The sequence below is a fragment of the Eumetopias jubatus genome, unplaced genomic scaffold (genome assembly GCF_037043125.1).
Source record: "Eumetopias jubatus isolate StellerSeaLion01/CBP00866 unplaced genomic scaffold, mEumJub1_p1.0 scaffold_13, whole genome shotgun sequence".
Classification (NCBI taxonomy): Eukaryota; Metazoa; Chordata; class Mammalia; order Carnivora; family Otariidae; genus Eumetopias; species Eumetopias jubatus.
In genome coordinates, this window is record NW_028274819.1 from 98,638,326 (window position 1) to 98,663,063 (window position 24,738).

Sequence of the window (24,738 nt, forward strand, 5' to 3'; positions counted from 1 at the left end):
CTGTCGCTCTCATAAATGAATAAATCTTTTAAAAATTTTTTAAATTGAAAAAATAATACATGTTCAGTGCAGAAAACATGGAAATATAGAAAACACTAAAGGAAAAACAATAAAGCCAAACTCATTCTTTGTATCAACTCAGAGATAATAATTGATTACATTTTGATGTATATGCTTCCAAAATTTTTCCATATGGGTGTTTCATTTTTGTTTTGTTAAAAAAAAAGTTATTGTAATGCATCTACTCTTTAATAGGCCTTTTCAAATTAGTCTACCATTTAAGAATGTTTCAATCATACAAGTAATATATCTGATAAGGGATTACTATCCAGAATATACAAAGAACTACAACTCTCACACACACACACACATGATTTAAAAATGGGCAAAGACATTGAATAGACATTTCTCCAAAGAAGATATACAAAGGTCCAATAGCCACATGAAAAGATTCTCAACATCACTAATCATTAGGGAAATGCAAATGAAAACCCTAAGAAAATACTTCACATCCATTGGGATGGCTTATTATAAAAACAAACAAAACACAGGAAATAACAACTGTTGAGGATATGGAGAAATTAGAACCCTTGTGCAGCGCCTGTGAGAATGTGAAATGGTGCAGTCCCCATGGAAAAAAGTACAGGGGCTCCTCAAAAAAGTAAACATAAGGGCGTCTTTGTGGCTCAGTCGGTTAGGCGTCTGCCTTTGCATGATCCCAGGGTCCTGGGATTGAACCTGGCTTCGGGGTCCCTGCTCAGCGGGGAACCTGCTTCTTCCTCTCTCTCTGCTGCTTCCCCTGCTTGTGTGCTTGTTCTCTCTCTCTCTCTCTCTCTCTCTGTCAAGTAAATAAATAAAATCTTAAAAAAAATTAAACATAGAATTACCATATGATCCAGGAACATCTGGGTGGCTCAGTCGTTTAAATGTCTGTCTTCAGCTCAGGTCTTGATCCCAGGGCCCAGGGATCGAGCCCCATGTCAGGCTCCCGGCTCGGCGGGGGGTCTGCTTCTCCCCCTCCCTCTGCCCCTGCTTGTGCTCCCCTTCTCCCTCTTGCTCGCTCTCTCTCTATGTCAAATAAATAAAATCTTTAAAAAAAAAAAAGGAATTACCATATGATCCAGCCATTCCATGTCTGGGTATACACCCAAAAAAAAACTGAGAGCACAGACCGAAACAGATATTTGTGCACCCATGGAGCAACACTCTTCCCAATAACTAAAATGTGTTGGAAACAACCCAAATGTCCATCAGCAGGTGAATGCATAAACAAAATGTGGCCTCTACATATAATGGCATATTATTTAGCCTTAAAAATGAATAAAACTCGGGGCACCTGGGTGGCTCGGTCTTTAAGTGTCTGCCTTCGGCTCAGGTCATGATCCCAGGGTCCGGCGATCGAGCCCGGCATCGGGCTCCCTGCTCGGCGGGAAGCCTGCTTCTCCCTCTCCCACTCCCCCTGCTTGTGTTCCTTCTCTCACTAACTTTCTCTCTCTGTCAAATAAATAAATAAATTCTTGAGAAAAAAAAAGAATAAAACTCGGACACAGGCTACAACACGGATGAACCTTGGAAATATTATGCTAAGTGAAATAAACCAGACACAAAAGGACAAATTGTGATTCCACTTTAATGAGATACCTAGAAGAGCCAAATTCATAGAGACAGAAAGTAGAATGGTGGTTGATGAGGGTTGTGGGGAGGAGGGAACGGGTACAGAATTTCTCTTTGGGATACTGAAAAAGTTCTGGAGATGGATAGTGGTGGCGGGTGCCCAGCAAGGTCAATGTATTTAATGCTACTGAACTTAACAGAAATGGTTAAAATAGTAAATTTCAGGTTATGTATATTTCACCACAATTTAAAAAATGTTTATATCAGTAAGTTGCAAACTTTGCTGAGCATTGGAACCTCCTGATCTTAAAAAAATACTAATGTCAGGCTGCCACCCCAGTCATTCTGATTCTAGTATAGGGTATGGCCTAGGTGTTGGGGCTTTTTTAAAGCCCCTTAGATGAATCCAGTGTGCAGTGGAGTTTGGCTCCTAGTCCGATGCTCTTCCCCCAGCGTAAGGTTGGGCCCCCAAACCCCCCTTGGCTGGTGCAGTTAGGGTGGGGGGCACAGGTCAGACCATTCTCTCTGCAGGGCACATCCTCCCTGCCCATCTCTCCCGACTTCAGGCCCCAGCTCTGTTAGGCCGACCCAAACAAAGAAGGTCCCAGCGTCCACCTCCTTCCTCATTTTTCATAGCACTTACCACATTTTTACAAGATTTTATTTATTTGAGAGAGAGAGAGAAAGCACAGGTGGGGTGTGAGGAGGGGCAGAGGGAAGAGGAAGAAGCAGACTCCCCACTGACGTGGGGCTCGATCCCAGGACCCTGAGATCATGACCTGAGCTGAAGGCAGACATTTAACTGACCGAGCCACCCAGGTGCCCCACACTTATCACATTTTTTATTTAACTTATTTACTTGTTCGCATTTTGGGGATCTGTCTCTCGCATTAAGTTCCGCATAAACTCCACGAAGGAGGAAACAATGTCTTTCCACATTTTATTCCTAGCACTTCTAGTAGCACCTGGCATGTAAGAAATGCTCAGTTAATGTTTGTGGAATGAATAAATACTGTTGTTTCTTCTCTTCCACTGCCTCCCTCTCCCAGGGTCTTGGGTTGCTCTAGAAAGGGGTGGTTAAGACCATTGTTCCAGCATCTTCTATGTTTGTTGTTTTTTATTGTTTTCACAATTTTTGGCGACTTCCCAGTCCCCCTTCTCTTCAGGGCCTTGTTCATTCATTCATTCGTTCATTTGTTCACTTATTCAACAAGTATTTACTGAGTACCTACTATGTCCCAGGCACTGTGGAGCACAGGTGCTGTAGGCACAAAATGACTGCTCTTGGGGAACATACAGTCTGCTGCGGGAGACAACTGAAGAGTCATATAAACATATAATTATAAACCATAGTAACGCTATGAAAGACAGGATAGGGGAACCTAGTGAGGGGATGGCGGTCAGAGGCTTCCCTGAAGAAGTTGGGTTACCTGTGCAAATAGGAGTGGGGTGGGGATGGGGGCAGTCAAAAGAGCAAGCCAGGCATATGGAATAGTCTGTGCAAAGGCCCCGAGGCAAGAGGGAACACAGGATATTGGAGGGAACACAGTGAGAACAGAGGGGCCGTTAGGAGAAAGACCAGGGCTAGTCTTGAAGGTTGCCTTAAAGATCCTGGTGTTTCCCCTAAGAGCAATGCAAAGGTCACTGATCCTTGTAAGGGCTGTGTACCGGAAAGCGGACCACGCTTGCTCTTCTCCCTCAGTTACCAGACTCTACCACCCTTGTCCTCCCCCACCCAGGGTTCTTCCACTTCTGCTCCCTCCTCCTAGGCCCCCTTAGCCTATTCTCCACTTCCCCCACCCCCAGCCTGCTGTCCAGGGTCCCACCCTGGCGGCCCTCTTTGTCCCCAGTCAGAGCTGTACTCCTTTCCCCAGCATTTCCCTTTGCTCCGCCAACACCCCAGGACCCTCCGGCCTCCAGCCCTGCCCACAGAGCGCACCATGCCCTGGCTGGGCGGCCTGCTGCGGGGCGGTGCAAAACCCACAGGCCAGGGGGTCTGAGAACTCTTGACTCCCGACTTCTGGTCCCATCCAGCCCCTTCCTGCCTCCTGAGAGAAGCAGCTCTGGGTTGTGGGACGGGAAGGGGACTAGAGCGCCTGCTGCCTGACGTGGAGTCTCTTCCCGCCCAGGTGGAGCCCATGGAAGGGAAACAGGGCAGATGGGGCATCAGACTTTATTGAGGGGATTTCTGTCACTGAGGGAAGAGTGAATTATTGGGGGGGCGGTGGTGATTAAAGAGGTGAAGTGGGAGGAGCGTCAGTTCTGACAGGAGTGGGCTGAGGGGCTTATAGGGAGTATTGGGAGGTGAGGCACCGGGAACCTAGGGGAGGGCAGAGGGAGGAAAGGGCTCTGGTGAGAGGGGGCAGCGAGGAGAGGTGAAGGCCCTGAGGAAGCCATGGTTGAGGCCTGGGAGCAGGCAGTCTTTTCAGGAGAGGAGGCAGGCACACAGGGCAAAGCCGTGGCCTGGGGAAATGGACAGCATCCTGGACCTCCTGGAGGCCTGCTGCCTGGCACTGGCCTCCTCACTTCTGGGCACCCAGGGCCAGGGCGATGATGAAGCCCAGAACCAGCAGGAACATGGCGACAGAGAGCAGCACTGTGATGACCACCATGCCCCCCGTCCGGGCCATTCCCAGCCCAATGGATTCCACCTTCCTTCCTGTCGGAAGAGAGAGTGGGGAGGCCTTGGTGGGCAGGAGGAGCCCTTGTCCTGACCCAAGGCTCTCTGGCTCATCCAGCTGTCCTTCGTGCATTTATTCATCCAACCAATCAACTGATCCACACATCCGTTGCGTAAACATTTATGAAGCGTCTCCTGTGTTGGTCACTGAGGACACAGAAATTAATTGGACACAATTCCTACCCACATGGAAGCTTTAGTTTATGAGATGAGTCAACAGGCAGTCAAAAGGCCAAGGGCTCAGGGCTAGGATACGAGTACGCAAAGAAGCTAAGGGAGCCCAGGGAGGAGTAGCGGGGGCGGAGGGGGTGGAAAGGCCAGGGAAGATCTGGGGGGGCATTGATTTACTTACGAGGAAGTGTGGACATTGGGATCTCTCTACTGGACTCAGTGGATGTCCCCTTCGTCACTAGGTAGGAGATGCTTTCGTGGTGGGATTTGGGAGAGAGAGGAGAGACTCCTCAGTGATTATCTGGGACTTGGGGAAAGAGGGAGGGAGCCCAGTCCTCCCCCTTCATAGCCGTGCCCTCCTCCAGCAGAGGCCCGTTCTTGACCCCTTCACCTGTACCCTCGCTTTCTTACCCCAAGCTGACCAGCTCCCTCCCCACCAGCAAATGTCAGGACCCATCTTCTCTCCCTGCACACCCTCCAACAGGTGGCCTGAATCTGGTACCTACTAGTATTTGGTTCCTGGCACGAGGGCTGTCACCTGGTACGCACTGAGCCGGGTGACCGTGAAGCCGGCCCCACTGTCCACCACACTCACCAGCTCCCTGCGCCCACGGCACGGAGGCACCACGAAGCTAGATTTCACCACTGGGCGGGAAATTGGGGGTGAAGTCAGGGGTGTTTTCTGGGGGCCCCAAGGAGAAAGGGCAGCAGAATATGGGTGGCCCAGGAGAAGGGTTGATAGGAAGGCGGGAGCAGGGGAAGGGGTGCAGGTGGTGTCCTGGGTAGGGGTCTCTGGGGACCAGGGGGCCATCTTGGGAGGGAGTAGCAAACCTTGGCTGTCATTGGCTCTCCGGACCATCAGTGTGGCATTGCCCCCTGTGAGGTGACAGGGGGGCAAGGCAACAAGCAGACTCTCTGTTAACGCCGGATACAGCAGACCAGAGACGCTTGAGATGTTGAAGTCTGCTGGGGGGCCAAGAGGGAGTTCCGGGTGGGGGCAACCAATCCCCTTCCCAACCATCAGATCTGGCCCTGACCCCTGGGGGCCGTTTCTGAGGATGAAGCTGCTTCCCCGGCCACTCTACCTCGGGTTGGCAGGACACAGGCCTTTGCTTGTCTTACCACCAGGTGGCAGCCTTGGGCTGCAGAAGCTGGGCTGTCCACCAAGCGGTCAGACTCTGGGTGCCAGTAGGGGTTGCCAGCGACCAACCTTACCCCAATTCCTAGCCTGGGCCCTTCCCCACACCTCTCTGCCTTCCGGGTTTGGAAGAGGACCAGGAGTGTGCCCTGGGCTCAGTGACTGATGCGTGGTCACTGCCATCACCAGCCCCCCAACCCCAACTGGCCAGACCAGCTCCTCTTTGAGGGCCTTGGAGGGCACAGCACCTCCTGCGTGGGCCTCAGAGTCCCTACCCCCACCCCAGCAGAGATGGCAGAGACCTGAAGCCCCCAGGGCCAGGACGGTCAGCAGAATCAGGATCAAGGGCAAGGTCCGGACGGGCAGCAGGGATGCCATAGCTGGGCTGGGAGCTGGAACGGGTGCTGGCAGGCTGTGGCCTCTGGAGGCAAGTGAGGCCAGGCCCCTGGGGTGGCTGATTTTGTCTTGGGGTGGGAGTGGCTGGAGGGGAATCCTGTCCAACCTGCCCTTGGGGCCCTACAGCCTCAGGGCAGGCCCCCCAGACAGGTTTTTCAGGCCGGGGGACTGGCTCTCAGGCCAGAAGTGGGGATGCCCTGGCTGGATCGTGATGGCTTAGTCAGCTGCAGAGGGGCAGGGTAACTAAGGTGGGGGTGGAAATCACCCCTTCCCCTGGCACTCCCACATGTTAGGGCCTGAGTATTCCTGCCTGCACGTGCATCTGGAGTGTGGCCTGTTGAGGACTGCTCCCCACAGATGGTGGGAATCTTCCAGAAGGGTAGCAAGTTCTGAGACTGTCCTAGTGTGCAAGAAGAGGAGAGGAACGCCAAGGGGCTCCAGATAGGGCCTTGGCTGGGCAAGGATGGAAGGGAAACTGAGGCTGGTAGTAGGGAATGGGGGCAGCAGAGCCAAGGGTTCCAGTTCACTTTGTCCAGTGAGGCTCAGACAGTGCTGCTCTGGGAGAGGCAGGGGGGTGTTGGCGCCAGGGAGCGTGTGGGAGTCAGATTCCTCTGGAGAGGGGCAAAGGGATGCTACTAGGGAAGCCTTTCAGAGAGACCGGAGAGGTGGGCACCAGCCCAGTCCAGCAGGGATGGGCAGCCAGCCTTGATCAGCAACCATTGTTGAACTGATTGAGAACGGAGGAGAGAGAGACCTGGTAGGAGAAAATAAAAAGAGACACAACCCCTCTGACTGCATCCCCCACCCCTGTGCTCAATCAGACAGAAGTGAGGGACGAGTTTTTGTGGAAAGCGAGGAGTGATGAGGAGAAAACACCCACTCTGGGCACAGGGCATGTGCTAACATACCTATCCTTACGGCCATCATGGCCTGTCCACAACACCGGCTCCCTTTTGTAGATGTGGGAACAGACTCCGAGGGAGACTGCTCGGAGAGGCCAAGAGCTGCACAGAGAGCCCTGATGGATGTCACTGCGCCCTGAACCCTTCTATCTTCCCCGGTCCCAGAGAAGGGCCAGGGTCCTGTAAGGAAGGGGGGGCGTGTTCTTACCCCCCCTGGTGAGAGGGGGAGTTCAAAGCTGGAGTGCAAGCATGGGGTGACGGTGAAGATAGAACTCACGGACCCAAACAGGGGTCGGAGGGCCTTAGACCAGCGCTTGTCCACATTTACTGTGCCTCTGAATCACTAAGGATCTTGCTGAGAGGCAGTTTCTGATTCAGTGGGTCTGAGGTGAAGCCTGAAAGTCTACATTTCTATCGAGCTTCCAGGTAACATTGACTGATGCTAGTCTGAGAGGCCCAGACTTTGAATTGCCGCATGCTCTGTGCTGCACCCAGGACACACACACACACACACACACACGCGCGCGCGCACGCGCACACACACACACACACACACACACACACACACACTCTGGGTCCTCTTTGGTGGAGATCAGGGGCAGGTGTTTTTTCCCCAGTTTCCCAGGACAGGCTGCCTTGGGGTGAAGAATTGAATTCTGTTTTTCCTATGCCTTGGTTTTTGTCCCCTTTCTGGTGGGATCCTACCATCATTCTACAAACTGAAAGAGGACCGTTTGCACATTGAGGAGAACTTTGGAGAGAGGGAACACACTAGGTGCTGGCATCCTGGGGGTGAGGAGATCTTCCTGGTGCTCCTCAAATCCCACCACTAACCTGGCAGGACGAGTACGCTTGGGCTTGGGAGGTACCTCTTCCCATTTCAGTCACAAACCAGGGAGCAGAAAGAAGAGGCTGGGTTTATTGCGGGCTGGGCTGTGTTGGGTCCACGCCTCAGCACACATCCCATCTGAAATTATGAGTGGGACAGAGTAGGGTAGGGATAACAGGGCCCTGTGCCTTTAAGCCCTCCCTTTTCCCTCCAGCCCCCCTTCCCCACCCCGGCCCTCCCCAGGTTTCTGGAGGAACTGAGAGTTGCGTCTTCTCCCTGCCCTGCCGAGCTGCTCACTGGCTGCTCGGGAGGCTGTGCTTTGCGGTCTCCATGGAAACCATTAGTTGCTAAGCAACTGGAGCATCATCTGTGCTGAGCTCTCGCATCTAATTATCCCATCACAGCGGCGAGGAGGGTTTGGGGAGCTGCGAGGAGGGGGAGGCCAAGCTCAGAGGCAAGAGGATAACTCTTTTAGCAGAGCAGATTCATTGACACGCTGAAGTCATTTAAAGCCACAGCACCCTGTGCCTCTGGAGGATGTCCTCGCGGCTTGGAGTAAAGGAACCAGGGCCACAAATGCCTGGAGTCGCTCTCTTGGACCCACACTTTCTAAGCTGTCTCCCCCTCAGAGTCTTGATTCTAAATTCACTCAAGTTTCCTCTTCTGCCCCCTTCCTTCCCCGTCCCATTCCCAAGTCAACAAACATTTATGAAGCCCCCGATCTGTGCTAGGAACAGGTCTACAGAGGCAAAGTAAGTTTCTGCCTCCAGGGAGTTCTTAATCTCTCTATTCTGCCTGGACTAAAAGATTAGCTTCTAAAACCGACCTACTCTTTCTGAACTATAGTACTTTGTATTTGTTCCTGAACTGTGGTAGTTTTGTAGCCGGAGGCTCTCAGGTCAGAACCCAGGTGTATCTGGTATACCAGTGGTTCTTGTTCCATAATGCAGCTCTTCTGCTTGCCAGTCAGTTAGAAACATGTCCACTGGGGCACCTGGGTGGCTCAGTCAGCTAAGCGTCTGCCTTCGGCTCAGGTCACGATCCCAGGGTCCTGGGATCAAGCCCTGCGTTGGGCTCCCTGCTCAGTGGGGAATTTGCTTCTTCCTCTCCCTCCACCCCTCCCCCTCACTCATTTTCTCTCTCTCTGTAATTCAAAATAAATAAATACAATCTTAAAAAAAAAAAAAAGAACCATGTCCACTTGACTCCACGGGCACGTGAGCCTCTGATGGGGACTATTGTCCTCCTGTTGATAAACAATACCATCTGACTTTAGGTGAGTCATTTTGAACCTCAGTTTTCTCACCTATAAAATGGGAAGACTTGTTCCTTTTCAGTCATCTAGTGAGATGTGATAGGTGTCGAAATGCTTTAAAATAAAGGGGTGGAAGGAATGCTGGAGATCATTGTCATAATTAACAGGAGCAGACTGGGGAAACCCTGGGGACTTGAACCAAGAAGTAAGATGCAGGGCTCACCAAATATTGGTCTGATGGGAAATGGCAGAGCCTCCATCCTTGAGAAGTGAGGAAAAGGCAGAGAGAAAAAAAATCTGTGTCATGTAGGGTTGGAAGAAACCTGGATGCTCCTTTATTTTTTTCTAATTCTCCCTCTGATGCAACCACTTACCCCAAATCTTCCGGCTTTGTGGCCTTGGCCCTGTTACCTACCTGAGTATTCTGAGCTGCAGTTTCCTCTTCTGTAGAAAGGGTATAAAATCTGTCTCACTGAGATATGATGACCATCAGTCAAGCTAATTTATTTAAGAGTGCATAGCACGATATCTGGTTCAATAAATATTAATTTAAGTAATTCATCTTATCCTCTCCTTTAACCCTTACTACAGATGAAAACTAGAGGCTCAGAGCAAATAAATGAGTTTCCTGAGGTCACCGAGCTAGTAGCTAATGAGGTGGGATAGAAATTAGAATTTGGGGGCACTTGCCTGGCTTAGGTAGTAGAGCATGCAACTCTTGATCTCAGGGTCATGAGTTTAAGCCCCACATTGTGTGTGGAGCCTACTTAAAATAAATAAAGTTATTAATTTAAAAAAACCAGAAATCAGGGGCTCAGTCAGTTAGGTGTCTGCCTGGCTCAGGTCATGGTCTCAGGGTCGCAGACTGAGCCTCGCATCGGGCTCCCTGCTGAGCAGGAAGTCTGCTTCTTCCTCTCCCTCTGTCCCACCCCTTGTGCTCTCTCTCAAATAAATAAATAAAACCTTAAAAAACAAAACAAAACAAAAACCAGAGATCAGAATTCGGTTTCCCAACTCTGTCATTGATACAGAGGGCAATGGTTGGGCAGGAAAGGTAGTCTGTGGGGGAAGTGACAAGATGTGGGCCAGCTGTAACTTGTATGCCAAGCATGCCACCGGGGCCCCAGGCACACAGAAATTGCCTGCCTACTCGTGTTTCCATTCAGTAGACATTTGTTGAACAACTCCTCTGCAGTGGGTGCCATGATAGATGAGATACGGAGAGGACAAGAAACCACTCCCGCTATCAAGTTGCTGAGTTTTGGAGAATGAACCAGTTGAAATAATCAGAAGGGGATATTCCAAAAAGGGAACAGCATATGAAAAGGCTCAGAGAAGTGAATTATCCTGACACCTTCTGGGAACTGGGAACAAATACATCTTGGCTAGAAAGAGGCATGCAAAGATGAGCAGGGCAAGACCTCCAGCCCCCAGCTGGGTCACCAGTGGCTGTGTATCCTATGCTAAGGAGCTTAATTTTTACTCTGAAGAAAACAGAGAGCCTTTGAAGGGTTTTAATTGTGGAAAGAACATTTTGGAAACAGTGTGGGAAGGGATTGGCAGAGGGTAACGGATTGGCACCTTGGGTCAGGGTTAGTCTGTGTGGCCAGTAGAACCCAGCAGAAGCAATGGTCACTCCTGAGGCTAGATCGGAGAAGGACTTACACCTTCATCTTTGCTCTCTCCTGGATAGCTCACTCTGGAGGACATGGGAGCACCACGACGGGGAGGTCCATGTGGCCAAGGATTGAGGCCTCCTGCCCACATCCAGAACGGAACTGAGGCTTCCAGACAATAGCCATGAGAATGAGCAAGCCTGGAAGCAGATCCTCCAGCCCCAGTTGAGCCTTCAGATGACTGTGGCCCAGGCCGACATCTTTTACTGCGACTGCACAAGATACTCAGAGCCAGAACTGCCCAGCTAAGTCTCCCAGATTCCTGATTCTCAGAATAGTATTTGTTTTTACAAGCCGCTGATAGACAACTCATACAGATATCTTGGGAAATTGGACATTTTCACAGTTGGGTGTATGAGTCTGGGGCACAGAACAGAGGGGTGGGATAAAGAGAGAGAAGGCGGGCAATGGTTAAAATTGTGATGTGGGGAACAGTCCTTGGAGATATTAGGACACACAGCCTCTGAAGGACAGACAGACAGAGGGGAGCTGATGAAGGAGGAATGGGAATGAGGAGGAAAACCACAAGGGAGCAGATGGGGAATTTCAAAAAGGAGGTGTCGAATGTATGAAGGTCAGAATTGAAAGTAAGGACTGAGAAATGTTCACTGGGCTTGGCACCTCGGGGGTCACACATCTTTAGGAGCAGCTTCCTACAGGCGAGGAAGGCAGATGCGGGAGTCCAGAGATGACTGGCTGGGGAGGAAGTGGGGATAGAACCATGCAGGCTGCTCCTTGAAGAAGCTTGGCTGGGAAGGGAAGGAGACAGGGAACTGGAGGGGAATTTGGGGGAACTCACCTGCTGTGGTTTGGTTTGGTTTTGTTTTGGGTTTTTTTTTAAGGTTTTATTTATTTCTTTGACAGAGAGAGACACAGCGAGAGAACGAGCACAAGCAGGGTGAGTGGGAGAGGGAGAAGCAGGCCTCCCGCCGAGCAGGGAGCCCGATGCGGGGCTCGATCCCAGGACCCTGGGATCATGACCTGAGCCGAAGGCAGACGCTTAACGACTGAGCCACCCAGGCACCCCAGTGTGGTTCTTTTTTTAAGATTTATTTATTTATTTGAGAGAGAGAGAGAGAGAGCATGAGTGGGAGGGGCAGAGGGAAAGGGAGAGAGAGAATCTCAAGCAGACTGCACTGAGCACAGAGCTGGACACGGGGCTCGATCCCACAATCCTGACATCCTGAGATCATGACATAAGCAGAAACCAGAAACCAAGAGTCGGGATGCTGAACTGACGGGGTCACCCAGATGCCCCACCTGTTGTGTTTTTAAAGGTAAAGATGCAGGAGAGGGAGGGTTGTGACTGATGTAGAGGCTTCTGGAAGAGGGGAAAAAATGGGGTTCAGATCAGAGGTGGAGGCATCAGCCTTTAGCCATAGGAATGACTCTCTCTCTTTCTCTCTCAGCAGAGAGAAAAGATTGGGCAACAATGCAGAGTAATTGTGGGGAGAGGGTCGGGGAGAAAGTCAGGGGGAAGGAAGAAGCAAATTAAGGGAGCTCCTTCCTGATGGCCTCCACTTTCTCTGGGAAGTAGGAAACTCAGTGGGGAGAAGGGTTTGGGGTCTGAGGAAGGGGGAGAGTTTGAGTAGCTATTTGTGGGGAGAGGAGGACATGCTACCAAGGGCCTTGAAGAAGGCTGTCTGGTGGTGGCGGCCCAGCTGAGCTTGGGGACCGCTCATCTTCAGGGGCGCTGGCTGCATTAGTCAGGGTTCTCTGGAGAAACAGAGCAGACAGGATGTGTATATAGAGAGAGGTTTATTTTAAGGCATTGGCTCATGTGATTGTGGAGGCTTAGCAAATCCACAATCTGAAGGGGGAGGCAGGCAGGCTGGAGACCCAGGAAAGAGTTGCAGTTGGAGTCCAAAGGTGGTCTGTTGGCTGAATTCCTTCTTTCTGTGGGAGGCCAGAGGGGAGGTCAGTCTTTGTTCTTTAGGGCCTTCGACTGATTGGATGAGGCTCACCATACCATGGGGTAATCTGCCTTACCCAAAGTTCACTGATTTAAATGTTCACCTCATCCAAAAACCATCTTCACAGAGTCATCTAGAATGATGTTTGAGAAAATATCCGAGCACCCTGGCCCAGTCAAGCTGACACATAAAATTAACCATCACACTGACCTTGACATTTTAGGAGCTTTTCAAATTACACAACAGCTTGAGTGCAGAAATGATAAAACTGTCAGGTTGGACTGACTCAGGGTTCAGGTCTCCAAGGCATAGGAAGCGCAGGGTGTTGGCAAGAGTGAAGGCCTAGAGACTAAGATGTGGGCTAGTTATGAGAAGGGGTGATGAATGTGACCAGAAGGAGCACTGAGGAGTGAGGTCAAGGTTGAATAAAGATGTGAGAAGAGAGGGGGAGCAGGGGAGCGTGGATGGGGACGGGACAGAGAGTGACGGCCATCCAGGTGGCTGCTGGGGAAAGAAAGCCAAGGTCCTCACTGCAGCTGGACCGAGCACGAAGTTGCGAGGCCAAGGGGTGCTGCAGACCCTCGTGTCTCCGGGAGCCAGGCAGATAACAAAAGCAGTAAAACAAGGTGAGTGAAACTGGGGCCAACCGGAGACTGTATAGCAGCAGGAGCTCCGGCTCAAGGGGAAGCGCTGCCCTGCTGAAAGGGGGGCCTAGGGCGGCTGTGCCTCCTCTTTTTTTTTTTTTTCAAGAGAGGCCAGACATCTGAATTTGTAGGTAAGGTGCCCTTATTTTCAAATTCTAAACTAATATATATTATAAAATGCACTTTGTGAGCCAAACGATAAACATCTTTAAGGCCAGCTTCACCCCTGGGGGCCGCAGATCGTGTCATCTGGAACCAGGTGATAGAACAGGAGTGGGTGGGGGCGCCTGGGTGGCTCAGTTGGTTAAGCGTCTGCCTTCGGCTCAGGTCATGATCCCAGGGTCCTGGGTTCGAGCCCCGCATCGGGTTCCCTGCTCAGCGGGGAGTCTGCTTCTCCCTCTTCCCCTGCTCATGCTCTCTCTCGCTCTCTCTCTCTCTCAAATAAATAAATAAAATCTTAAAAAAAAAAAAGAACAGGAGTAGGTGTTTTGCTGGTGAGCAAGGGGGAAGACTATTTGAGGTTGAGGGGATAGAGGCTGGAGGGTTTGTGGAAGCAGGCAGGGGTTCAGTGTCAGCAGGGGCCAGAGCGCTGGCAAGGAGGGCTTGTGATGGAAGGGGAGAGAGAGGCGGAGCAGATGCAAAGAAACAAAAGTCCTGGAAAGGCCCGGCCCGCCATGTTTAGAGCCAGTGAGGAGCCTCTGACAGGGTCAAAGCAGGGAAGTGGCAAAATTCAGTTTGGTTGGAGAAAGATGATTGTAGGAGAAGGTGGAGGCTTGATTGTGGGGTAATTAAGCCACTCCTTAGACCTGAAGGAGAGCTAATCCTTCCAAGAAATAATGGTGGCCGAATTAACATGAATTAATTTATTCAATAAATGTTTATTAAATGCCTTTGCACCAGTCACTGTGCTAAGTACCAGGCATTCAGAGGTGAACAAGTTTGCTCTCCCAGAAATTACGGTATAATGGGAAATACTGGAGTCCACTCTACCACACTGCAGCAGGATTTTAGTAGAAAAAGTCATGCTAACAGTTATTATTTGTTGAGTGTTTACCACATGTCAGGCGCTGCACTAAGTCTTTCATTTATTTTCTTGCTTAATCCTCATAGCAACCTGGGGGGGGGTACTGTTATTATCCTCATTGTATTAATGAGGAAACTAAGGTCAGAGACATTAAATGACTTGCCAAAGAGGCTCCTCATGGAAGGGGCAACTTCCATGGGCTTGGGCAGTCCTGGAGGGCCTCCTGGAGGAAGTGGTAAATAAGTGAAGCTCTGAAAGTTGGGTAGGAGTTCACAGGGTGAAGGTGAGGGAGGGAAGGGGGAGAGGGGAGATTGTTCTAGGCTGAGAGAGCTGCAAAACCTCATTAAAGGACTGGAGGTTTAGAGTGGAATTTGGGGAAGTCATTGGAGAACTAGCCAGGACCAGATGAAGAGCTTTGTAAGCCCCTTTAAAGAATTTTGTTTTTTTTTTTTTTAAAGAATTTCAATTTTTATCCTAAGGATAAAAAGAAGCAGTTGAAGGGTTTTAAACTGGAGAGTGTCATGATTAAATTTGTATCTTAAAAAGATGATTTTTGCTGCAGTGTAGAGATTGTGTTGGATGAATAGCTGGGAGATATTTTAGATGTCTCTTGACACACTGCTGAGATAAGATTCTGGGAAAAAAATGACCAAAGAGGGAATTTTCGGGTGATGGTTTGATGGGAGGGCTATGGGGCCGGGTAGGGAGCAGAGTGAAGGATGCCTCCTAGGCGCTGGCTTGGACAGCTGGGCAGATGGCGGCACTGTCACCAGCTGGAGTGCTGGGGGGAGGGGTGGAGGCTTGGAAGGAGATTTGTGGGGAGGGGTTGGAGAGCTGTCACTTTTGAACTCGCAGAACTGAAGTGCCTGAAGGACACCCAGGTGGAGGTGTGTGGAAGGTAGTTGGATGCATGGTCTGGAGCTCAGGAAGGCTGTGGGCACAGGTGTGACAGCTTCGGCCTCGGGGAGGAGCGCCAGCCCGTGAGAAGACAAGAGCAAGGACAGAGCCTGGGGAATACCATCATGGTCAAAGGGAAAGAGGAGACTGTAAAAGAGACTGAGAAGCTTCCCTCAAAGGAAAAAGAGAAGAGCCAGGAGGGCGTGGTATCCCAGGTACCAGAAGAAGAATGCTTCCAGGAGCCATGCTCCACAGCAAACTGGTTCACAGGAATGGGAGAGATTTGAAATGTGCTCCTTGGCTTTGGCAAGTAGGAGTCATGGAGATTGCCTCCCTCTGGAAGTGAAGGTGTGGGAATGAGGGCGACTGGGCTGGGCACAAGGGTGCTGAAGGACTGATGGCCTGGGTGGAGCTGGGTCTGGGATTCCTGTGAAGGGCTGAGAAGCCAACAAAACAGCCTAGGGAGGGCAGGTGTGAAGGGGGAGGGTAGGAAGAGTCTTCTTCCCCCACTCCCCCCACCCCCACAGTTCCTTACCCTCTTGTACCTCAGGCTGGGTGCCTGCCCTTCCGAGTTGTCTGTAGGAACCTATGGTGCGCACAGGGAAGGAGGTCAGGAGGGGCTTCCTGGGGTATTGGTGGAGTATGGAGAAGGGGTGAACTGAAGCAGAAGTGAGCTGGTCTGGCACAGCCTTCCCTTCAGGCCTGAGGAGGAAGGAGCTCTATCTCCTCCTCCCCCTCTACAGGGGTGAGGCAGGGACCTGAGAGCTCAAGCCCAGCGAACAGGGGACCCAACAGAATTGTGCCCTGTAGCCCCTCTTGGGGTCCAGCCATTGCTGACCTCCCTCCACTTCCGGGTTAGCCAGTTCCCCAGAGAGAACAGGGAGGTGTTTCAAGGTGGCTGCTAGGAGGAAAAGCAACGCGTAGGGGAAGGGGCCCGAATCCTTCGGAATCCCACCCCACCCTCTGGCAGGGAGGGGTGGTCTTGGCATAGCTACCCCAGGTCGCAGCCCCCAACTCTGCCTTCTCCCGGCTCCTCAGGCCCTGTTTGATATGCACATCAGATCCGGTGCCCTTTACAAAACTGTTATTTGTTCAGAAGCCCGAGGGAGGGGGAGGGAGACCGCGGTCCCCCCCCCCCCCACAGCCACTCCCACTTGCAGGGACCTGCCCCTAGTCACACTCGCTCAGCAGCTCAGAGGCCGCAAGCCTGAGTGCTCCCCACTCGGCCTTGCTGGAAGTTTCTCCTCAGCTCTGCCGGAAACGCCTGCCTCAGAGCTTCCCCTCACCCCCACCAGCCTCTCCCCCTCAGCCCTTCCTCCCCGCTCCCCTAGCCCTGAGCTCGGCGCTCCCCTGCGCCTCCCACTCCGCCGGGAGCCCCGCGGGCTGCTGAGGCTGCAGCGCATTTGCCTCATGGGTCCCCAGCCCTCTATCTCCAAGAACTGAACTGGTCCTCCGCCGCCCCCCGCCCCGCACCTCCCATCCTGCCCATCCTGTCCGAAGGGTGCTGGGACCGCTGGGCGTGGGAAGCGGGCGGTGGAAGGTAGCAGAATGGGGGGGGTGGGGGGGGGACACGGAGGGCAGTAAATGGCTTTGAAGCAGATGAGCCAGGACTACGCACCCCAGCTCGGGCTGCTGCTTTCCAGCTTGGGACCCTGATCCCAGTTTCCCGTCTGTCGATGGAGGTGGTACCCCTCCTCAAGGGGCTGCGGTGGGGCCTGAGGTGCCCAGCACAGTGTCTGACACACAGTAGGTTCTTACAACAAGGCCCTTCTCCTCTCTTCATGGGGGTGGGGGGCGTGCTCTGAGAAAGAGGTAGGAGGACAGAAACTGGGTTGGACGGAGGGAGAGAGCTGTCCGGGAGCCAGTGAGGCACGCTGGGGGTGGGGTACAGATCTGTTCTGTGTCAGCCCAGGGTGGAGAGGAGCGGAGAAAGTGCCAGAGCCCCAGCCCCCCCCCCCCCAGGCTTCTGTTCTCTCTGCACTCCTTGGCCTGGCCTTGGGGAGCCCTCTGGGAAAGGCCGTCCTCAGGCCAGGGGGAGGGCTGGGGGGGTGGGCCTGGTGTGGGGGGCACTGCCTCCGGGGCTTGAACGACCCCCTCCCCACTCCCCCAACTCATAATCCGATTTCTATTCCTACTCCCTCCTCTGGACCCGTCGCCATGGCAACAGTTTTCTCAGTTGCACTTCATCAGTTTCTCGGCAAATCTTTTTTACTGCCCCCCTCCTTCGGTCTCTCCTTTTCTCCTCCATCAGCCTGCATTTCTACATACTCATGGTGCTCACCTTGCTCTTTATCCCCCTCCCGGCTTCTCTGTCCTCTCTGGCTCTCCAGTTGGTCCCCACCCACTTCTGTCCAAATCTCTCTTTCTACAGCTCCCCTCCCCCCTCTCCCTTTTCAAGCCCCTGATTGTAGCAACAAGCTAGAGTGTGTTGGCTAGACAGGAACTTGTGTCCTTCTGATGTCAGGGCCGAGGAGCTGAGAGTCCTGGAGGGACAGGGTTTGGGTGAAGTGATGTCAAGGTGAACATAAGGTCGTGTTCATCTGTTCTGCCCTGACCAGGCTGCTGGGAGCGGTGGTGAGGGAAAGCCCTCTTGGGCACTTTCTCCTCCAGTCCCAAGTCAGAATGAGGGTGGCTCTGGGGTGTCCTAGAGGGTACTAGTCTTGGCTGGCTTCCCACCTCACCCTCAGAGACCGGACCCAAGGCCTCCAGCTACCCCCCACCGGGGCGCTTCCCAAGCAAACACCTAACTCTCCCTCGGACTTCTGATCCCCACAGCTCCACTTAGACCTCTCCATCTGCTCACCAGTCAGATCCACTGGGATGTCCTACTGTCGGGCCTAGCCCTACCACACTAAATATGAACGCTTCTTCCCTAATCCATCACCCCTCTGTGTACTTCCCTGTTGCTGCCCATGTCTCCTTTCTCTGTCATTCTCCACATCATCCAAGGTGAATCAGTTCTCCTTTTGAAATATCGTCCACATCTGCTTCTAGCCCTCTAGCATTCTGTAGCTGTTGCCCTGGACCAAGCATCCAGCAAGTCAATCTGGGCCTCACTAGAGGCTCACTTCACACTTGGACTTTTTGCTCGGGTCTATCATAAATGTAGTCTCCCCTCAGAAACCAAACCTGTCCTAAACACAACTTTCTTCTCTCCTCCTTCTTTCTCCTGCTTTTTCTTCTTAATTTTTTGAGAGCCTATTAGGTATTTTTTATTTTTTTAAAGATTTTATTTATTTATTTGACAGAGAGAGAGACACAGTGAGAGAGGGAACACAAGCAGAGGGGGTGGGAGAGGGAGAAGCAGGCCTCCCGCGGAGCAGGGAGCCCGATGTGGGGCTCGATCCCAGGACCCTAGGATCATGACCTGAGCCCAAGGCAGACGCTTAACAACTGAGCCACCCAGGCGCCCCTAGAGCCTATTAGGTATGATGTTTTTCATATATATCCTCTCATTTAATTGCCACAATAATCTATAGAGTAGGTATTATCCCATTCTACAGAATAAACTGATGTCCTAAGTGGTTAAAGTAATTTGCTCAAAGTTCTACAACTAGAAAGCAACAGAGCTAGGACTCAAAATCAGATCTGTAAAGTTCCAAAGTTAGTGTTTCGTTTTATTTTTTGCTATATCAAGATGCTTCCATAAGACTCTTGTACTCAAAAACCTTCTGAGTTTTCTTATTCTTCCCTTAGGCTTTTGAGGCTCATGATGATGTGATACCATCCCATCTACAAAACCATGTATCTTCTTGCTTCTCAATGTGACACGGATTGGTATCAACCCGGAGAACATTGTGTGTTTTAGGGTTTTATCTTCATCTCTGTCCTGTTCAATATTTTTATTATTATCTTATATGAAAATACAGTATCACATTACACACATATAAGCCTGTAGAGATAGTAAACACTTTGAAGGACAAGATAAGGATCCCAAAATCATCTCCATTCATTGGATGTCAGGCCAATGTAACAAGATGAAATGATCAGCAGTCTATGTAAGACCTCAGCAATGTATAATGGACCAGACATGGCTTAGAAGCAGTACAGGTGAAGGAAAAAAAAAAAAGAAGAAGAAGAAAGAAAGAAACAATTCAGGTGAAACAGAATCACAGAATTAAGGAGTTTAGTAAGTTCAGTCCAAGTCATCAGCATAATATGGTTGCCAAAAGTAAATTCAATTTTAGGCCATATTAATAGAGATACAGTATTTGGAATAAAGGAGGGGATTGATAGTCCTGCTTTACTCTGAGTTGGCCAGGTGTCATCACGGCAGTGACTGTTTAGTGAACTGGGAATGTTTAGGCTGGAGAGGAAGAGAAGAGTCAGGAGTCATTAAAGCTCAAATATGTGAAGGGCTATCATGCGGAGGAAGAATTAGACTCACATCGTGTGACCCCAGGAGGTAGGTAGTGTGTGGACTAACAAGTGGAGACCACTGGGAGACAGAGGTCAGATCAAAGGAAGGAAAAACAAATGTTCATTCATTGGGGTACCTGGCTGGCTGAGTCAGTAGAACATGTGACTCTAGGTCTCAGGGTCGTGAGTTCAAACCCCATGGTGGGCCTAGAACTTAGGTTAAATAAAACTTTAATTAACCCCCCCCCACAAATGTTCATAAATGGAACGGGCTGCCTTGGAGGTTTGGTAAGCTCCCCACTCCTGAAGGTGTTCAAAAAGATGGTGACACACTGCTTGCCAGGGGTGTTGACAGGGGGAGGGGGGCGGGGGGGGGTTGCGGCAGAAAGATCCTGAAACAGGTAGTTGGTCTTCCTTGAGGCCCCTTCCCACCAAGATTTGTGATTCCTCCTGCTTTTGTTCTTTCTGTGCCCCTCACCAAACCCTTGTGCTCCCCTGGATCTGAGGTCAGTCTCCTCTTTCTCCACAGGGCTCCCTGAGGATGCAACCTGCACTGATTACATCAAGTCCGCATCTTTTATTTTAACTATCGCCACCTTATGAGCTCCTTGGGGGCAGGTGCCTGTCCTATCTGTTACAGGATCAAAACTTACTCATCACTGACTCTTCTCAGCCTCCCTCTGTCTCCCCTCCCCTCACCCCCAAGATAATTTTATCCTTCACCTGTTGTTGGAAATCTTGTCTTGGCTTGGTCAGTTCCAGAGCTTTTGTGATACAAAACTGGGAGAATAGCAGGAGAGAGACAAGAGGCAGGAGCCAGGCAGCTTTCTGGTGTGTTAGGGAGAATCTGGGTAACGGGTGAAAGAAAAGGGAAATAATGAAGCCTAACAGGCTAAGCCAGTCCATATGATAAGGGGATGAGAGCTGTGTGGACTACAGAGGACAGAGCTGGGTGGAGAGTGAGTCAGCCGCTGCAAGGTGTAGCAGAAGAGAAGAGGAAAGGGAATTTTAACAAGTGGTGCCGTAGGTTATGAATTGGATGATCAGGAGGTAACAACTCAACGTTGGGATTCCTTTTTGAAATGATTTCTGGTGGTGGGAAATTATTTGGGTCGCGGGATCCTGGAATGTATTCAGGTTTGCAGATCCTGCAACTTTCACGGGATCCAGCATAGTGCCAGGTTGTAGGCACCCCTATGAGGCAGGACCCCAGTCCCAGCAGATGGAGCAGATGTGTTCCCGAGGCCGTGAGATTCTGCCAAAAAGATTGGAACATTAGGCTTCTTCTCTCACCTCAGAGGTATGTCTTGTAAAACCATCTCCTAACCTGGGACTTCAAGTTCCAAATGCCCTAGCCATTAGAATTGGTTACGGGTCTTGACAGATGGAGAACATGAGCCCCAGGAAGGTCCATCAGCTTGCTCGAAGTCACAGAGCAGGTCTGAGGCCTGGCTGGGACTGGGACTACGCTGGTCTCAGGGATTTGTCCACAATCCAGGGATGCCATTTTTCCACTGGGCCAGAGAGCTACCTGCATATAAAGAGAGTCCTGATGAGAGAGAAGAGGGGGGCCTACGGGCCTGGGGCAGCTGAGCAGCCCTCCCTGTGTTCAGAGCCCTGCACGAGGCTCTGCGGGATGTCCAGATAAGGAGGCCAAGCCTGCCTTCCCAGATCTCGTGGCCTTGCAGGGAAATGAGCCAGACACAGGAAGAAGTCCAATGGAAAGTTGGAAGCGAGCACCGCAGTGGTGTGGTGGGAAGGTTCTGGACTGGGAATCAGGAGGCCTGGGCACCACTGCCAGCCATCACTCACCAGCCACCATCCTATCACCACACTGGGCCTCAGTTTCCTCACCTGTGAACAGTTTTTTTTTTTTTTTTTAATTTATTGGGGAGGAGGGGCAGAGGGAGAGGGACAGAGAGTCTTAAGCAGACTCTGCACTGAGCAGGGGGCTGACATGGGGCTCAATCTCAAGACCCCAAGATCATGACCTGAGCCCGAAACCAAGAGCGGGAAGCTTAACCGACGGAGCCACCCAGGCGCCCCCACCTGTGAGTATTCTCTTAAAAACAAAAGCTCTCTAGTGTTCCGGATTAGAGCAAATTAATGCAGTAACTAAACGTATCCGGTGAGTGCTTGTCCCCATGCTCGCCCCTCCCAGCACAATCTCAGAAGGGCTCTTGCTGCCAGTTGATGGCAGAAATTAAAATGTTCCCAGGACTCAGAACTGCCAGGCAACGTGCACGGTGAGGGGTAGGAGGTGACACGTGGCTTTCTCTGGGCCCCTGCCTCTGGTAGCCTCTCCCAGGCTTCTGAATGCCACTCTCCCCTCCCCAAGCCCACCGCAGCTAGGCGAGGGTTTCTCTCTCAGCTAACCAAGCCTGCTCTTTAATTGTTATCTTCCTGATAAAGAGCCTGAAGATAAACTCATCCAACCCTTTTGGTTTACATTTGAAAAAACTAAGGGCCCAAGACAGGGTGTGACTAGGCCAGGGTCACATGTGACTAGGCCAAGGTCACACACTCTTGACTCTCAGGTCAGTCTTCTTTCTTTTGGGACTTGGGGGAATTTATTAGAAATGGATTGTTTGGGGGCAGGGGGGGTACCTGGCTGGCTCAGTCAGCAGAGCATATGACTCTTGATTTCAGGGTTGTGGGTTTGAGCCCCATGTTGGGTGTAGAGATTACTTAAAAAATAAAATCCTTAAAAAACAAAAAGGAAAGAAATGGGTTGTTTGGGAAAGCAGGCTTAGAGATCCCTCCCTCCTCCCTTGTAACATCTGGTGAGTTCCCTTGCTGGGATCCTGGTCTATCTTTAGGGCTCCAGGGAGATGTACTATCTGCCTGGACAGAGTCACACCTTGGGAGGGCATAAGTCTCAGCTCAGATGTTTCTCCTGGGGTTTGCAGGAAACTTTCCAGACTCCCAAGTCCAGAATAGGGGTCTCTCTGAAGTGCTCCCCAAGGCTTCATGACACTGAATTGAGATCATTTGTTCGTTTGTCTGTCCCCACCTAGACTGCAGGCTCTGAGGAGAAGGACCACATCTGTCTTGTTCACCGACATATACCTACTGTTTTGTCCAGTGCCTGGCACATAGTAGGGTCTCAAAAATAGTTTTTGAAAGAATAAGTAGATGGGCTTGATCAGAGGAGGATTCCAGGAGGAAAAGGCAAATGTTAAGGCAGGTGTCACAGTCTGAAAGGAGGACAGAATTGTTTCTGTTTGGGTGAACCGCCCACACTAAAAGGAAGTCTAATAATGGGAAATGGTGAGAGGCAGGGAAGTAAGGCAACTGAAAGGAAAAACAAAGACGGAAGGAAGGAAGCCTGCAAGAGCTTGGCCTTCAATAAACTGGGAGGGCTTCTGGGTTGGGGGGAGGAAGGGTCTCAGCCCTGAGCGGGAGAAAGGGAAGTGGTTGTGAGCACCTAGAATCCCTCAAGAGGGGTTCTTTTATGAGGAGAAACCCAGAGGGCAGCTTGGCTGGAGGGAGGGAAAGCTGAAGTGCAGCAGGGTAGCTGGTGGGAGCTCTGAGTCCTGGCTACAGGTTTGAATTTGATGTTGGGGTCTGGAGGGAATGGGCCTTCTGGGAAGGCTGGGGGCAAGAAAGAAAAAGAAGGTGAGGAGCAGCTTCCTTCAACTGACCCCCTCTGTTAGGTTGAGACCCTGGGAGGACAGGGCTAGGTCTTTCTCCGCCCCCCCCACCCCCCGCCCACCCCGGCCCGAGGTCCCTGGGCACCTGGGCCCTACAAGTAGAGTCCCCTCAGGCAAAGATCTGGAAGTGGCTGAGGCAGCCTGCTGAGTGGGGGTGACAGGGCAGGCCTTGTGGGAGCTCCCTCCTTCCACGAGCCTTCCCAGAGGATTCTCTTTACCTCCGGAACTGCTGTTCCTTCCGGAGGAGTGCTCTGTCTCCAAAGTCCTTCCACCCCTCCCCACCTGAGCAAAGCTTGCGCGCTACGCCAGATCCAGCCACCAGGGGGCAAAAAAAAAAAAAGCAGCCCTTAGGTCAGTGTCCCTCCACCTGCCCCCAACACACACCCCCCCACCCCCCCAACAAGGCCAAGATGGGGGGTGCCTCACCTGGCTCTCACACGGTGTCGCGTAGCCCCGTTAACCCCTTCCTGCCCAGCCTGGGTTACTTCCCCCAGGCAGTCATTCAGAGAATTGGAAGGCAAATCTGATGGTGGAGGGGCTGTTGCCCAAAGGGGCTAGGGTGGAGGCAAAATCAGGGTTTCCAGCTACTCGGGCCCCCGTCCTCGCCGGAGCTGGCGGAGGCTAGCATTCCCTGCCTCAGGTGGGGAGCCATCTCCGCAGAAAGGTGAAGGAGCCCCCTGGAGGCAAAAGAGGCAAGGGTTGTGGCCACCTGCGCGGGGCCTCACAGGGGACTCAGAGAATGCTGGGGCAGCCGCAGAAGCCAGACTTCCGGGTTCTCCGCAGCCTTCCGTCTGTCAGGGACCTTTGTAACAACTAGTGGTGGGGGGAGGGTGGCCAAAGAGTGGAGGGAGAGACACAGAGGACTGGGGTGGCGGGAGTGTAGACAATTAAGATTTGGCAGCAGAATGGGCCGGACCACGCAGCTCTCAGGTGCCGGGTTTTGCGCGTCTCTCCTCGCGTACGAGGCAGCCAGCCCTCCAGGGCTCTGACCAGCCCAAATCCCGAGGTTGCATTCCGGGCCACAAGGTGTTAAACAGTGGTGGGAGTGGGGTCCGGAGTCCCTCCCTCCTTCCCTCCCTCCCAGCGTCACCACCTCGGAGTTCACCAGGCTGGCGCGCAAGGGGTTAAGTCTGCCCGCAATCGGCAAGACTGGAGCCGGGGAGGGAGAGGAGGGGGGAGGGGGGGAGAGAAGAAGGGGGAAGGAGACTGCAGGGAGACAGCGCCAGGAACCCCCTCCCCAGGGACCTGGCCCCTGGGCCCCCAGCCCCAAAAGAGGCCCTGCCCTCCCCGGGGTCGTGCTCTCTTCCCCCGCCCTGCCTCCGCCCTCCAGCTTTGTGTCCCCAGGAGGGTGGGCTGCAGGATTTCCAGCCAAGCCTTGGCTGCCTGCTCAGTTTTTCCAAACCCTCCAGTCGGGGAAGGCGGGAGCCCTGTCAGGATAAGAGTCCCTCCCCCACTGCCCCCGCCGGCCCCCTCTCCCAGCCTCCTTTTTTCTGCCCCCGCACCTTTCCCAAACTTCTTTCCCTTTCCGATCCTGGCCCCTGCGCCCCCTATCCCCACCTCTATCGGTTCCCAAGTTCCAAGTTCAGG

General features: G+C 52.0%; 1 protein-coding gene and 1 long non-coding RNA gene across 3 annotated transcripts; both read right to left on the minus strand.

Annotated features, from left to right (window-relative positions):
* Positions 1 to 4,136: 4,136 nt before the first annotated feature.
* Positions 4,137 to 5,981, minus strand: UPK2 (uroplakin 2). Of its 2 annotated transcripts, none has more exons than XM_028105768.1 (5): positions 5,906 to 5,981; positions 5,297 to 5,428; positions 4,972 to 5,110; positions 4,647 to 4,717; positions 4,137 to 4,273 (listed from the first exon to the last, which is right to left on the minus strand). In XM_028105768.1, the coding sequence occupies exons 1-5, from the start codon at positions 5,979 to 5,981 to the stop codon at positions 4,137 to 4,139; spliced, it is 555 nt and encodes a 184-aa protein (XP_027961569.1). The 2 variants fall into 2 exon arrangements, with proteins under 2 accessions (XP_027961569.1, XP_087873996.1); XM_088017870.1 differs by having other exon boundaries at positions 5,297 to 5,431.
* A 12,749-nt stretch (positions 5,982 to 18,730) lies between these two features.
* On the minus strand, positions 18,731 to 24,235 carry LOC148162685 (uncharacterized). The gene is made up of 2 exons (XR_015766650.1): positions 23,578 to 24,235; positions 18,731 to 21,029 (listed from the first exon to the last, which is right to left on the minus strand). It is a non-coding gene; the product is annotated as an uncharacterized LOC148162685 (long non-coding RNA).
* Positions 24,236 to 24,738: the final 503 nt, after the last annotated feature.

What these genes read in the sequence shown, in the direction of transcription:
- UPK2 (XM_088017870.1), bottom strand. Translation starts at nt 5,981, where the DNA reads ATGGCATCCCTGCTGCCCGTCCGGACCTTGCCCTTGATCCTGATTCTG. An exon ending in CCTGGCCCTGGGGGCTTCAG is followed by an intron (nt 5,432 to 5,905) that starts GTCTCTGCCATC and finishes TTGGCCCCCCAG; the next exon opens with CAGACTTCAACATCTCAAGC. An exon ending in CCCAATGTCCACACTTCCTC is followed by an intron (nt 4,274 to 4,646) that starts GTAAGTAAATCA and finishes CTCTTCCGACAG; the next exon opens with GAAGGAAGGTGGAATCCATT.